This window comes from Triturus cristatus, chromosome 11 (assembly GCF_964204655.1).
Source record: "Triturus cristatus chromosome 11, aTriCri1.1, whole genome shotgun sequence".
NCBI classification, from domain to species: Eukaryota; Metazoa; Chordata; class Amphibia; order Caudata; family Salamandridae; genus Triturus; species Triturus cristatus.
This window is the reverse complement of record NC_140594.1, coordinates 140,553,609-140,568,236: the sequence shown is the minus strand read 5'-3', so window position 1 is coordinate 140,568,236 and position 14,628 is coordinate 140,553,609. Positions and strand designations below refer to the sequence as shown.

Genomic DNA, 14,628 nt, shown 5'->3' with positions numbered 1-14,628 from the left:
TTGGCATTCATTGTGTCAACATTCAATAGTGCTGGACGTTGGTTTTTGAGCAAACATTTAGGGCCCGGCACTTAGTCTATTACAAATTAAGCACTGATCCGAACCCAGTGCTCTGCAGAGGTCGGAAGACTGACTACCTGTGCCTGTTATAGAGAGCTGATAAAGCGCTACCAGGCCTACTTACTGTCGCGGAAAATAAGGAAGCACTTGTGTTCGAAGTCCGAAGGCCCTGTGCAATGCTGTGGCTTCCACCGGCTTCACCAGAGGATCTTGTGTGCATAAGACCTTTCCGTCCAACTATCCCTATGTGCCTAAATGCACTGGGACTATGTGCATTAGGACTGTATTATGCAAAAAAAGCATCCTCATCACATGGAACGAAAGGCGGACACTGCACAATTTTAAAATAAGAGTTCTGCTTGTATCCTCAAACTATTGTACAACGCACTACACAAGCAGCAAGTGCACTGAAATTAGAAATAGGTTATCGGGCAGTAACGTCATACATATTACTGACTATTTGATTGATTTATTTATGGATTTTTTGGGTAAATCTCAGTATTACTCATATGTGGTCTCGTGGCTCTAAGGTAGCTGGTTCTGTTCGCATATGCCGGCTCTGATGGCTCCCACTGAAAACCTGCCGATGAGTTAGATTTGTCAACAAAGAGAATGTCACCAGTAAACACAAAATACACAAAAAAAGCCATAAAAAACTAACTGTTGACTGGTAAGAGGCGTACAAGCGACTCCCGGATACCAAGCGGGTGCCTAAAATAGAGTCATTTTGAGAGCCATCTGTGGGATCCTGTTTATGTATTTATCCCATTGTTTCTCCCTCGCTGCTCAGCCGGTGTGAATGTGCTGCGTGGAATGTTGGTGTGGTGACGGTGGGTGGAATGTTTGGGTGCCGGTGAGGTGAGGTGAGGTGAGGTGTGGCAGTGTGGGCTGAGCAGCAGCAGGCAGGCTGCTCCTGGCGGGGCTGCTCTACATGAGCTTAGCAACCTGTAACTAAAACTAAATAAATCATCTTTAACTACACTTCGGCTAATGGACGTCATCATTACGCCATCCCTTTGTTCTTTATTTAGCACTTCACACAAGCTCTGCTTTACGGCTGTCTGGACCTTTTATTTCTAGAGACTGACTGACGCACAGGCAGACTGGTACGGGCCACCGAGACACGTCCGTTGACAGCCGAGCTCCGTGCAGGTAACAGCGGTAGGGCGGATTTCGAGGGACCATGCAGAGGGATTTTTTTTTTCTTTTAATTTTCCCTCTGCATCGTCCCTCGAAATCCCCCCTTATCCGGCCCCACGGCTGTTACCTGCACGGACCGCGGCTGCCCTCGAGTTACACTGGGTGGTGACGTAGCCGGACCAGTGCTTCCTACACAGGCCACCCGGTCAATGAGGTCACAAGACTACACCTTACACGCAAGCAGACGTCACCCAAGGAACATTCTAGAATGCCTCGTGCTTGCCAGGGATGTAGGACTAGGTAAAAGAACCGGTTTTACTCTACTTTGTAATGAGGGCTGGTGGGGCGATGGACAGGTTCGCAAGGCGCTTTAGGCTTCCAACCGCCCGTGTCATGGGCAAATGCTCCTTAAAACCCCTGGCTGCATGACCTGTTACAAGAAAAATATACGGAGATTCATCTATTGCGTGTAGCACGTAGAGGTGGGCTGGGGTTTCAAGAGGGTTTCAAGAGGTCCTGGGAAGCATCCTGTGTGCCAGAAAGGTGGGTTCAATCAGTGACTGTCCGGCCCTCATGCTGCTAATTAAAGTTCGTATCAACGATAAAAATGAGCAAATGCCAACTTGTGTGTCTGTCGAAAAACAATTAACTGTGAATTAAACTTTGAAATTGTATTCTTGCACAAGCAGGCTGAAAAACAGGTATGTCTGGATCACATACAGCCAGCGGCATGCCAATCAGAGCCGTGCGTGCTCACTTCACCAGGGCACAAGTCCTGAAAAAGAAGCGGGGGACTAACCTAATTAGGCAGTATGCAGGTGAAATCACGGCGCGTGACATCACATGTTAAATCACAGCAATTGACATGATAGGAAGTGGCATCGCAAGCCACAACTTAAATATGTACGTGTGATGTAAAGTGCTCTGACACTCCGCTTTGGAATGAGCAGCGCTATACAAGAAAAAAATAGTGGTACTTAAATTATTTCAAAGCCTCCTCAGGGACAGTACACTCTATATAAATTACATTTATTTTGTGTAAATACTGGGAGAGACCAACTCATCTGACAGTCTTACAGTGCATGCACCCATGGTAAACAGAGCCTGGAGGAAGTGAAAAGCTGCCTCTCTCAAGCATGTGTGAAGTGCTGACTCTTGTTTCCCCTCTGCTGCATTTGCTTCTAGGTGTGAGGCTCCCGACTGCTCCCAGCCAGGAGACTCCAACAAAAGGAGGCCTGATGACCACTCAAATTCGGCCTTTGTTATGGGTTGATTACTAATCTCTCAATGGTTTGTAGATCATCTGTGCCCTATTTAGGTTTCCCAGAAGTTCGAACAGGAGAGAGAAGACCAATCTTTTGGAAGAAGAAGAAATCTCTGGTGAGGACGAATATGTGAATACAGAGGACATCGTCTCCTCCCAACCCAGGTAGCTGGTGTCCTCTTGGATAGGGTGCGATTAGTTGCGAACCAAGTAGGATTCACCTGGGCATAATTGGGTTCACTTTGCCTTTTATGGGGTAAATAGGCCAGCTCACTACGGATCATTGGTCCTGATGAATGCCCATGACCTGTATAGGCCATTGATCGAGGCTGAAACATGTTGGCTTAAGGGGAGCAGACTGAGCCACTAAGCTCATATTCCATTTCATAACTGTTTTTAGATATACCAAAGGTTCCCAACATTAAAGGTGATAATCTGGGCGTGTCTTGAGGTAGTTTAGCTGATCTGGATCCCTCATTGTCCACCAATACTTTATGTAAGAACTCCCTCCACCCTCTATTTTTTGGAGGTTGATCCGCCCTGGTGGTACCGTCCTGCCAGGGTGAGGAGAGGTTGCCTATGATGAAGCATGACACAAACTATGGGTGACGCTTCCGCTACCAAAAGATTGGTCTTCTTCTCTTTCCTGTTAGAACTTCTGAGAAGTCTAAATAGTGCAGAGATCTGCAAACTATTGAGCGATAAGTACCCCGCCCCCATAGCTACCACACTCTATTGTGTGTTTTTTCCTATTGCCCAGGGAGGACGTGAACTGGCTTAACCTCCCTTTCTCTACTTACCTGATTAGACACAATGCTGCCCAGCCCTATCGGCCTCTCAGAGGCACCAGCTGGTTTTAAAATCTCCAGCTTTCTATATGGGCAAGATCTGTAATGTTGTATTTAAACTCTAAAGAGATTTGGTTGCAAAAGGGGTTCTTGCAGATCGCCGAGAGCATCAACTGGGCAGCTTCAAAGTCAATACAAATGTATACAAAGTAAACGAATCCAAAACAGCACACTAGAAAAGACAATCCCTTCACAAAGAGGGGCAGAGTAGAACTCATCTGAGAGTGCATCAAGGCCAAAATGTCAAAGTTCCCAATTCTGAAAGGAGTTGATAAATTCTTTTTTATTGTGCAGAAAATTTTCAAAGTAAGGTTACTGAAAATGGGGGAGGGAGTTTAAAAACAAGAGGGAAAAGTGGAGGCCCTGTGAGTGTTGGCTAGGAGGGTGAAGGTGTGTGTGGGACATGAGTGCAGACAAGATGGAAGGGTTTAAGAGTAGATTGGATGGGACAAGTGTAAATCTGCAACGCTGGGGAAGAAGGGTTTAATGTGGTGAAGAGAGCAAGGCGCTGCAAGCTGTCAATCAAGTACACCGCTCTAAATTGAATCCAAAAGACGACAAATTATTCAATAAAAGTAAGTACAGACGGATCTATTTTTTGCGACACGTGAAATAATTCTGGTTTATTTGCTCTTTTATTTTTTCGATGCACAATTCATTTCAAAATGGTGGCTCCTTAAAATTTAGATTGCGGTCACTGGTTTCTGTGGCAAAAAGGCTGTTTCCAGCCCGGGAACGAACAGCCTCGCTGATAATGTTACCAGATGTCTCCACGCCTGCAGGGCAGCAAACCTCCAGCCCCCTGTCCTACGGCACACCTGGGATTCGTTCATGTGAACTGAAGGCCCTGGCCAGAAGAACCAGTGAACGAAGAAGCACTGAACCCGAAACACTGTGCAGTGCCAACATGCGGCCATCTGGCACCCCTACTCCCTACAAAGCTATGGAAATATTTTCCGCACTAATCCCCGCAAAGTGCCAAGAGAGCGTCAGCCTATCCTCTATCCAGAGAGGTTTAGGGCCAAATGGTGCATTTCACAGGACAATTTTCCAAACACATTTCCTTCAAAGCCACATGGTTTGCTGGCGGCTTCAAAGGGGAACTAATCAACTATTCCAATATTTCAGGTTCTGCTACAATATCCAAGTGCAATATTACTGCCTGGCTGCAAAGCATGCTCTTATTGGCTTAGCTGAATTAGTGCCTATCTGAAAAAGTGTGCACCACTGAAACAACTGGCTATTGAAAATGCCATGGCAGGAGAAATAGTAGTGTGCCCCTGCGTCCCAGGGCAGTGATAAAGCTTCCACATATGTGAGCGTTGGCGAAATATTCTAGGGTGTAGCCAGTTCCTGCAGGGTGGTGCTCACGTATTCCGGGGTACAACCAACATGGGTCTGAAACTTCGATCCCCACTGCACCCCCAATGGCATTGCCCCTCACTTGGACGGCTAAATGGGTTTTTGTGTCCCGGTTGTCGCATACCAATATTTGAGATGCGCTCAGTAGGTGAGCCCTTCATAGGTGACATGGGGCCGTATTACATAAGCGCCCCGGGGGCGCAACGGGCATTTGCACCTGCTTTATGCGCCCCTGGGGCAGTTTGGTATTTCAGAAGATGCAGCAATGTTTGTGTGGAACCTTTTGTAAGACAGATAGCGCTGGCGCACATATAGAGCTATCTGGGAGGCCCCATACAAATGATGGAATCACTTTGCCTCCGCGCCCACGCCGTATTACCAACGTGGACGCATAGGCAAACATGCTTTTAGCAGGTGCACTGAACGTGGTGAAATTTCAGTGCGCCTTCTAAATGAACTGTCAACATATGTAGACGCACTGAAAGGAAGGTCCTTTATTCCCTGAATGCGTGAATGCAAATCTGGCCCACACGTAGCTCTCCTGGCGGTCCTCACTAATTTAGTTTAGTAGAGTCATATACACTAACTGCATAGTGTTAGGAATCACTTAGAACACATAGTGTGTAGTTTAGCATACAGATCGCTTCAGGAAGGTATATCTGGAGCAATATAACCTGAAAAAAGAACAAGATTTACTTTGAGTGAAAGTTTATGCCGGGAAAATTGGGTGCCCATGTTAGAACAACTGCACAGATTCAAAACGAATATGTATGTATGTATGTAGTATTTGCATAGCGTGAACCTTGCAGAAAGGCAGTGAAGCGTTATCTAGGGTCAATGAATCTGAGGAGTAGATCAAAAAGTAAAATGTACACTATTACCACGGTTTCACTGTGAAAAAGGAAAAAAGGAACATTTGAATTAGGCGAGGACACCATATAAATGAGCCAAGAGGCCTGAGATGCAAGATGCTGATTCAGGTAGATAATATGATGGAACATTGGAATGTTTTGTTTCAGCAACAAAGGCAGGCTGGAATGCTAATGATAACCATGTAAGTAGGGTCTGGGTCCCTTTTACAATGCTTGGCATGGTGGCGCGTGTCCTGTGCCCCTGCCGCTGGAGAAGGCCAGGCTTGCGACTTCTTCGGTTAGGCGGTACGGGTCCCCAAGGCCAATGATGGTGTCTTTTTAGAAGTAGGGGTTGGCCGTCTGCAGGGACGCAATACCAGAAGCAAAAATATACACAACAAGGGATTTATTATGACATTAAATCTCACCTACATGGAGTAACATGGGCTTTTGAAAATAAATAAAAATGTCACAGGATTGCAGCAGCAAAAGTGAGGGGCCTGGGCAACTCCTGTCTTGGCACAGAGCACCTGACATCAAGAAGAACAAACAATTGGGCTTCCAGATCTGGACTTGGGTCCAAAACCACTAAACCTTGTGGGTGGGGTGACCCTGTCCAGTAGAAGGCACTCAAACACAACCGACTGCACTAGAAGCCATTTTGGAGAATGTGTTATTAGAGCAATAGCACAAAGGATGCTTCAGGAGTGAAAAAGGGCGCAGACAAAGGGACAAGTCTACAAGGAGTAAATTCTTGTAAGTATTTCATTAATGGCAGCGGTTTCTAGTCCACTCGTAAGCAGAATAGAAACCTCGCACCACAAGGAGTACAAGCAGCGGGAAGGCCCGGAGATAGAAGAAGGAAACAACACACGAGATGGACATCAGAGGGTACACTCGCGAGACGAGGCGCCGCGTGCACAAGACGAGACACCGTGTACCTCGATGACCGAAAAGCAGTCAGCGACAAAGGCAGCAGCCGAGAGAGGAGTCCATCGTGTACAGCAGCTAGTGCGAAATGTATTCCATCAGTTCCAAAGAGAAAATGCAGGCGTTGTTTGAGGATCTGAGGGTATTTTAATGACTCATGTTGGCAGGAGGGGGACGTTTCATGTATTAAATGAGGCAATTTTATGACTTGAGGCGACAACTGCATTACCCGTATGATTGGGGAAATGCCATGAACTTTGGGATCCTCGTCACCGTTGTTGCTTCACTGATCACGCGACATGTAGGAAACTTGTGACACCTTGCTAGTTGCCACCCTATTCCTGGTTCAGTGTCCCTTCCTCTGTGGTTGCTGCTGCTTCACAGCCTTCCTTTCAGCTGGATTAGCGCCATGAAGCCTCTGGAAAGGAGTAGGCGAGTTTTACTCTATAAAACACACCGACCACTAGCAAGGGCAAGTTTCACGGCTGATTTGTAAGCCATCTCAATGTGAACAACTGTAAATGTCATGGATCGGGCTTAGATCCATTTCATGACATCTAGAGAAGATATTTTGGAAATTTACTGACTTATGGGAGAAATGTAGGTAAAAGGGTTGGTGATTTCCTGGCAAACGTTTGAGCAATTTCATGCCCATCCTAAAGGTAATTTCATAAGGAACATTTCTGTGACTCAAGCAACATTATGTCCTATATGTAAGCAATTCCATGCTGAAGGTTCTGGTGTGCCCTTTGCTCCAAGAAGCCCTATATAAAGTGGGCATTACGGCAGCGCTACCCATACCGTGGGAGTAAACTCACGTATGTGTAAAGGAGCTGCTATTGGTCATGCACAGCCTGCCTTGACACCAGCAGGAAATGTCACGCTCTTTATTTCACCTAGGGAAGGTACTCCTGTTTTATTAAGGTATTACTGTACATTTTAATTACCTCATAACAAGAAATGAGTGTGTGCATTAAAACTTTCAAGTTACGTCAAGCAAAAAAAAAAAAAGAATATTGAGAGACACAGCAAATTAGTGAATACTTTACAAAACAGCTCCCACAAAACAGTTGCCCGTGATATCGGAGCCTTTCTTAAATTAAATCTCCGCAACCAAACTGTGTTCACCCAATCTCGCAACAAATGAACTTACCTTTCTGTCCAAAAAAGACGCGATCAAGCTGAAGTTTTTGGGGTGCTGCATGAACCTGAAGACGAAAGGTAAAAAAAATGGTGTTATAAATCGACCTGCGACCCTTTTCCTGAATCTGGCTTTTTACATTTTAAATTGTGATGCCCCCGCCTTCCCCCTCTTAACAAACTGTACCAACTCTATAATTTCACATAATGTTCGGACCTGTAAAATTCAGTTTTAGTGCACTATTAATGATTTTGCACATGTGCTATGATTTGTAAATTCACGTGAAAGGTTCACTCACGAGGTGTTCTTGGGATAAATACGGCCACAGACACATTTCTCATAGCCCAGCGACAATCCTGGGTCGAGCCTTGATTTGAGTTCTTGCTGTGACGCACCTTGGCCTCACCTGGACCCCTCCTATTTGCTGCAATCTGCAGAAGCACAGCGTTTGCGACCGCAAGACAGTATTTTAAATATACAGACCCCTTGTGCGAGTTAGTGAAGCATTGCAGACTCGCAAAAATGGTTTAGCGAGTCATAACCGAGCTCAGTTAGAAGGAAGCGTTAATGTGGCGCCCATTCTAACTTCAAAAGTGTGCTAACAGACCTAGTACCACAATATGGGCCTATGGTAACAACTGTTAATTGCCCTTTCCTGCTAACGCTTTATCATCTTGGGTTCGGTCCAATAACTCTGGGAGGGTAATTAACATTGGTTACCATCATATTTAGTGGGCAATAAGGCTACCGTTTGTGCTATAAAGATACGTTTAGAAGCAGGGCACTGTGATGACAAAGATATGTTTAGAAGCAGGGCACTGTGATGTCAGATACACGTTTAGAAGCAGGATGCTGTGATGTCAGAGATTCGTTTAGAAGCAGGGCACTGCAATGTCAAAGATACGTTTAGAGGCAGGGCACTGTAATGGCAAATATACATTTAGAAGCAGGATGCTGTGATGTCAGAGATTAGTTTAGAAGCAGGGCACTGTGATGTCAAAGATACGTTTAGAAGCAGGGCACTGTGATGTCAGATACATTCAGAATTAGGGCACTGTGATGACAAAGATACGTTTAGAAGCAGGGCACTGTGATGTCAAAGATACATTTAGAAGCAGGGCACTGTGATGTCAAAGATACATTTAGAAGCAGGATAATGTGATGTCAGAGATACGTTTAGAAGCAGGGCACTGCGATGTCAGATACGTTTAGAAGCAGGGCACTGTGATGACAAAGATACGTTTAGAAGCAGGGCCCTGTGATGTCAGATACACGTTTAGAAGCAGGATGCTGTGATGTCAGAGATACGTTTAGAAGCAGGGCACTGTGATGACAAAGATACGTTTAGAAGCAGGGCACTGTGCTGTCAGATACACGTTTAGAAGCAGGATGCTGTGATGTCAGAGATACGTTTAGAAGCAGGGCACTGTGATGTCAAAGATACATTTAGAAGCAGGGCACTGTGATGTCAGAGATACGTTTAGAAGCAGGGCACTGTGATATCAGATACACGTTTAGAAGCAGGATGCTGTGATGTCAGAGATACGTTTAGAAGCAGGGCACTGTAATGTCAAAGATACATTTAGAAGCAGGGCACTGTGATGTCAGAGATACGTTTAGAAGCAGGGCACTGTGATATCAGATACACGTTTAGAAGCAGGATGCTGTGATGTCAGAGATACGTTTAGAAGCAGGGCACTGCAATGTCAGATACGTTTAGAAGCAGGGCACTGTGATGTCAGAGATACGTTTAGAAACAGGGCACTGTGATGTCAGATACACGTTTAGAAGCAGGATGCTGTGATGTCAGAGATACGTTTAGAAGCAGGGCACTGTAATGTCAGATACACGTTTAGAAGCAGGATGCTGTGATGTCAGAGATACGTTTAGAAGCAGGGCACTGTGATGTCAGAGATACGTTTAGAAACAGGATGGTGTGATGTCAGAGATACGTTTAGAAGCACGGCACTGTGATGTCAAAGATACATTTAGAAGCAGGGCACTGTGATGTCAGAGATACGTTTAGAAGCAGGGCACTGTGATATCAGATAAACGTTTAGAAGCAGGATGCTGTGATGTCAGAGATACGTTTAGAAGCAGGGCACTGCGATGTCAGATACGTTTAGAAGCAGGGCACTGTGATGTCAGAGATACGTTTAGAAACAGGGCACTGTGATGTCAGATACACGTTTAGAAGCAGGATGCTGTGATATCAAAGATACGTTTAGAAGCAGGGCACTGTGATGTCAAAGATACATTTAGAAGCAGGGCACTGTAATGTCAAAGATACATTTAGAGGGCACTGTGATATCAGATACACGTTTAGAAGCAGGATGCTGTGATGTCAGAGATACGTTTAGAAGCACGGCACTGTGATGTCAAAGATACAATTAGAAGCAGGGCACTGTGATGTCAGAGATACGTTTAGAAGCAGGGCACTGTGATGTCAGAGATACGTTTAGAAGCAGGGCACTGTGATGTCATATACACGTTTAGAAGCATGATGCTGTGATATCAAAGATACGTTTAGAAGCAGGGCTCTGCGATGTCAAAGATACATTTAGAAGCAGGGCACTGTGATGTCAGATACGTTTAGAAGCAGGGCACTGTGATGTCAGATACACGTTTAGAAGCAGGATGCTGTGATGTCAAAGATACATTTAGAGGGCACTGTGATGTCAGATACACGTTTAGAAGGAGGGCACTCTGATGTCAAAGATACGTTTAGAAGCAGGGCACTGTGATGTCAAAGATACGTTTAGAAGCAGGGCACTGTGATGTCAAAGATACGTTTAGAAGCAGGGCACTGTGATGTCAAAGATACATTTAGAGGGCACTGTGATGTCAGATACGTTTAGAAGCAGGGCACTGTGATGTCAGATATACATTTAGAAGCAGGGCACTGTGATGTCAAAGATACGTTTAGAAGCAGTATGCTGTGGTGTCAGAGATACGTTTAGAAGCAGGGCACTGTGATGTCAAAGATACGTTTAGAAGCAGGGCACTGTGATGTCAAAGATACGTTTAGAAGCAGGGCACTGTGATGTCAAAGATAGGTTTAGAAGCAGGATGCTGTGATGTCAGAGATGCGTTTAGAAGCAGGGCACTGAGATGTCAGATACGTTTAGAAGCAGGGCACTGTGATGTCAAAGATACGTTTAGAAATAGGGCACTGCGATGTCAAAGATACGTTTAGAGGGCAGTGTGATGTCAGATACACGTTTAGAAGCAGGGCACTGCGATGTCAAAGATACGTTTAGAAGCAGGGCACTGTGATGTCAAAGATACGTTTAGAGGGCACTGTGATGTCAGATACACGTTTAGAAGCAGGGCACTGCGATGTCAAAGATACGTTTAGAGACAGGGCACTGTAATGGCAAAGATACATTTAGAAACAGGGCACTGTGATGTCAGATACACGTTTAGACGCAGGATTCTGTGATGTCAGAGATACGTTTAGAAGCAGGGCACTGTGATGTCAGAGATGCGTAAACAGGGACCTGTGAAGTCAAAGCGATATCTCACTCTGATGCCAAAGTGTAGTGATGTCAGCACTCAGCCGTAAAGAGAGTCCTAGATGCAGTGGGGTCACAGCGCCCCCCGGATCACAGAAACTATTCATCCAGTGTCATCTAAGCCGATCGCGCCACTGCTTGTCTTTATTTTGTAGAACTGAAACCACAGCGACGTCAAAGTTCATGGTACGTCTCAAGTTCCAACTCTTCCGAACGGAACGAAAAAATCAATTGCCATTTTCAGTCTTTTATTTAATTAACCAATCAGTGTGTGTGCAGTGCATTGTGTTAATGCTTGTGGTACCCAGCGGCTGCCAGCAGCTCCCAAGAGCTGGGAACAGCTTCTTCCAAGGCCGCGGCCTCCGCTCTAGCGCTGCTGCCACTTGGCCGGGCTTCAAAGAGCTGCTCTTACTGGAAAGCGCGGGGCCAGGAGGCAGGTGCAGTTTACTGCTGCAGGGCTATCTCAGAAAACAAACAGTGCGTTCCCTCTGACAGCCGATGTCCAGGGTGCCTTGGACCCTCGCCAAGTGCACCGCCATTGTACACTCCGATTCCGTCCGCCTATTACGCAACCGCCATGCCTACATGATGCGGTCACACATTCGCGACTGCGCCAAGTTAAGAACATTACATTTACTAATCGACTTAACATTGCCCAACAAATCCCTGAGATTGTTTAACTGCAGGTCGTTAGTTACAGGCCCTTTTGTTAAAGCCGAAGTCGGCTGGCTCGCCTGTAAACATGTGAATCGAATGGCTCATGTGAATCGCTGCACATGGACTCAAATGACCTCAAATGTCACATGGAATCAGGGCTGCACAGGGATTGAATCGAACACGTTCTGCTAACCCTGGCTCAGGATTACCGCGGGTGGCGTTACACATTTGTTTCCACCCACCCAAGAAAGGACCTTAAAGTTTACCGTGCTCCAGGTTTGATTCACCCAAACCGAAGGCCTGCATTTATAAAGACGCGAGGACCGGCGGGCGGGGGGACGGTGTGTTGGAGGCGCACTTGTGAAACATGAAGCTGAAGTGAGGGATTCATGTAAGGCAGGGATACTCCATCTCTGGGTTTAATTCAGAATTAGGCAAGTGATCTTTGCAGCCAATCAGAGGACTGAAAGCGGTGGACGGGCTGGGCGAGATCACCACTGTTGCAAACTATTCCACTTGTCAGACACCTCCCCTTTCCAAGGTCCCCCAACTTACCGTCACGTTGCAAACCCAGGTACACATACACTTCTCTACTGACACGTCATGAATTATTGTATATGTGAAGAAAATTGGTGGAATTCAGCAAAACCAAGAGTGTACATTTTGTTATGTATAGCACCTGACATTTCAAGCACTGCAGCATTAAGGGCCACGTAAAAACAGGATTGGATGGGAGGACACTACATGGCGAAGCAAACTATCCGCAAACCTCAAATAAATAGACCCTGCGATTCCCGCAACATGGCAAACGCAATGCGGCTTCTGCCCCGGACAAGATGGATCGGCACAAGACCTCGTCTGCACATTGGGCCTTGCATGAGTCAACCAATGTCCATGAATAACCAGAAGTCAGGACGGGGTTTATCGGAGACCCGCTACAGATACTACAGATACCCGGACAAGAGAGGTCAACATGGGTGGACGAGGATTCTCAACACCGCTTCCCCCGCTGCGGCACAGCCTCACACTGCAGCTTCTACAAAAGCATAACCTGCTCAGGAAAATCTTGAAAAGATGGTTCCGTCTTGTACAGGATGCACCTACTGCAACAGTGACTACGTTATGTCAACAGTTTCACGACACCCGATCAAGTCTTGTGCTTAAGAATTCTATTTTACCTCACAGTATCTATAAATAAATGTGTTGCTGTTTGCTAATAACTGCTTCTTCCCCCTCTGCGGTTGCCCATGTCATACCCAACTCATCGCTACATGCATGCCAGGCAATGTTCAGGAGCATAACGGATGTCTGAGCTAGAAATGCTACTGTGACTACTAAACACAAATACGTACAAATCGTACCCTAGACGTATATTCACCGGTTCAATTCCAGGGACCTCTTTATGGCCATTGTTGCTAGCGCCACACCACCAACCTGGAGGTACACCCAGACCTTCACTTTTAGCACCTTCTAGACAGCAACCCACGCTAGCACAATAAGCCTCGCGTGAGGCATACAGAGGATTTCAGTGGCCACTGACAGCATCCAGGCAGGACCACTAGAGCAACAATACTACCCTGAAGCTGCCGAGATTCCTTTAATGCCGACTGCGCTCCGGCGGGTAAGGTTACTTATACAAGAATCCTAAAACAGATGCACGGGTAACTTCAATGACCTGTGCTCTCTATCAGGCAGGTCTCAGCAGCACAGACACCCTAACCTGGAGGTATGCTAAATGTGTGGGAGGGAAGTGGTGCCGGCATCCCACAGCAGACTAAGAAAATGTCCCAAAACGAAGTTCCTCTCGTAGGCCGGCCATGCTTGGGGTGGCAAGAGTGAGTCCTCCTAACCACCCAGCCAATCAGAAAGGTCTAAACACACAGACCTTTTCTGACTGGCAGATTATAAAGCAATCATAGTCGCAAAAATCAATCTACTGTTTCAGTAATTTCAATAGGGTATACCACCACCAATGAGAATAGGTCACTCCGTTGACACATTCTAATGGGCGCCGTACACCTTGTTGGACCGGTCCACGGTGGCGCGTACACCCAGAACACCGGCAGCTTTTCATGTCCAGGCTCTAGATCTCTTCAGTATTAAATAAGGGTGGATTCTTCCCTGAACTGTTCTCTGGTAGACACCCACAACATTAATGATTCGTGGCCATTTTAAGTACGACCAGCCTTTCCACAAAACCTATAGACGTGTCCATAGAGATTAGCGTCAAAGTGTGGCTCAAAGAGATTCACTTACTCCAGATGTGGTCAAGAGGTTTCACAGTGATATCATACAAAGTAAGGCAGCCTACGTCTTTCATCCTTCCACCAAACCATCAAAAAGCACCAATTTTTGCCACTTAAGAGAACAATGCAACAACGTTTAACTAGGTAAACAGACTACCAGGATAAAAAAAAGTCTTGAATGAAGACGAAACTACATCTTAGTAACAATATAGACAGCAAAACCCAACAAGTTGAAAAAAAAACAAAAAAACATCGACCTAATTGTCACCAAAGGACTTTTACTATGTCCCTGTAACACAATAAGCATTTAGGTTTCTGCTTCTGAAAATTCCCTTGGTTGGCAAAGGCCTCTGGATACTGCCAAAGGGCAACACCCTGATCACCCCAAAATGAAAATGTCAAATTCTAGATCAAGGGAGTCCAACGTTGGGCCAAGAGGGCTGGTTCTATGTCAGGCTATTCACAGGGTATACATTTACATACAATTAATGCTCTTAATCTAAATGGGAATTGTAGACAACCATCAGACGGTTTTAGGAAATAAAAATGGCATGGACCAGGCCCTGGTGTGGCAGAGTTCAATACCATGGTACCAGATAATGGACATTGGAAGA

The 14,628-nt window shown here is 45.8% G+C and overlaps 1 protein-coding gene across 12 annotated transcripts in view; it reads right to left on the bottom strand.

The window, feature by feature from the left end:
- The window catches only part of NCOR2 (nuclear receptor corepressor 2), a 1,213,077-nt gene that overhangs the window by 558,911 nt on the left and 639,538 nt on the right, over positions 1-14,628 (bottom strand). For all 12 annotated transcript variants that reach the window (XM_085635706.1, XM_085635715.1, XM_085635711.1 and 9 more), the window contains one exon: positions 7,609-7,663. In XM_085635706.1, the coding sequence (XP_085491832.1) occupies positions 7,609-7,663 (55 nt within the window). The remainder of the gene's footprint in view (positions 1-7,608; positions 7,664-14,628) is intronic.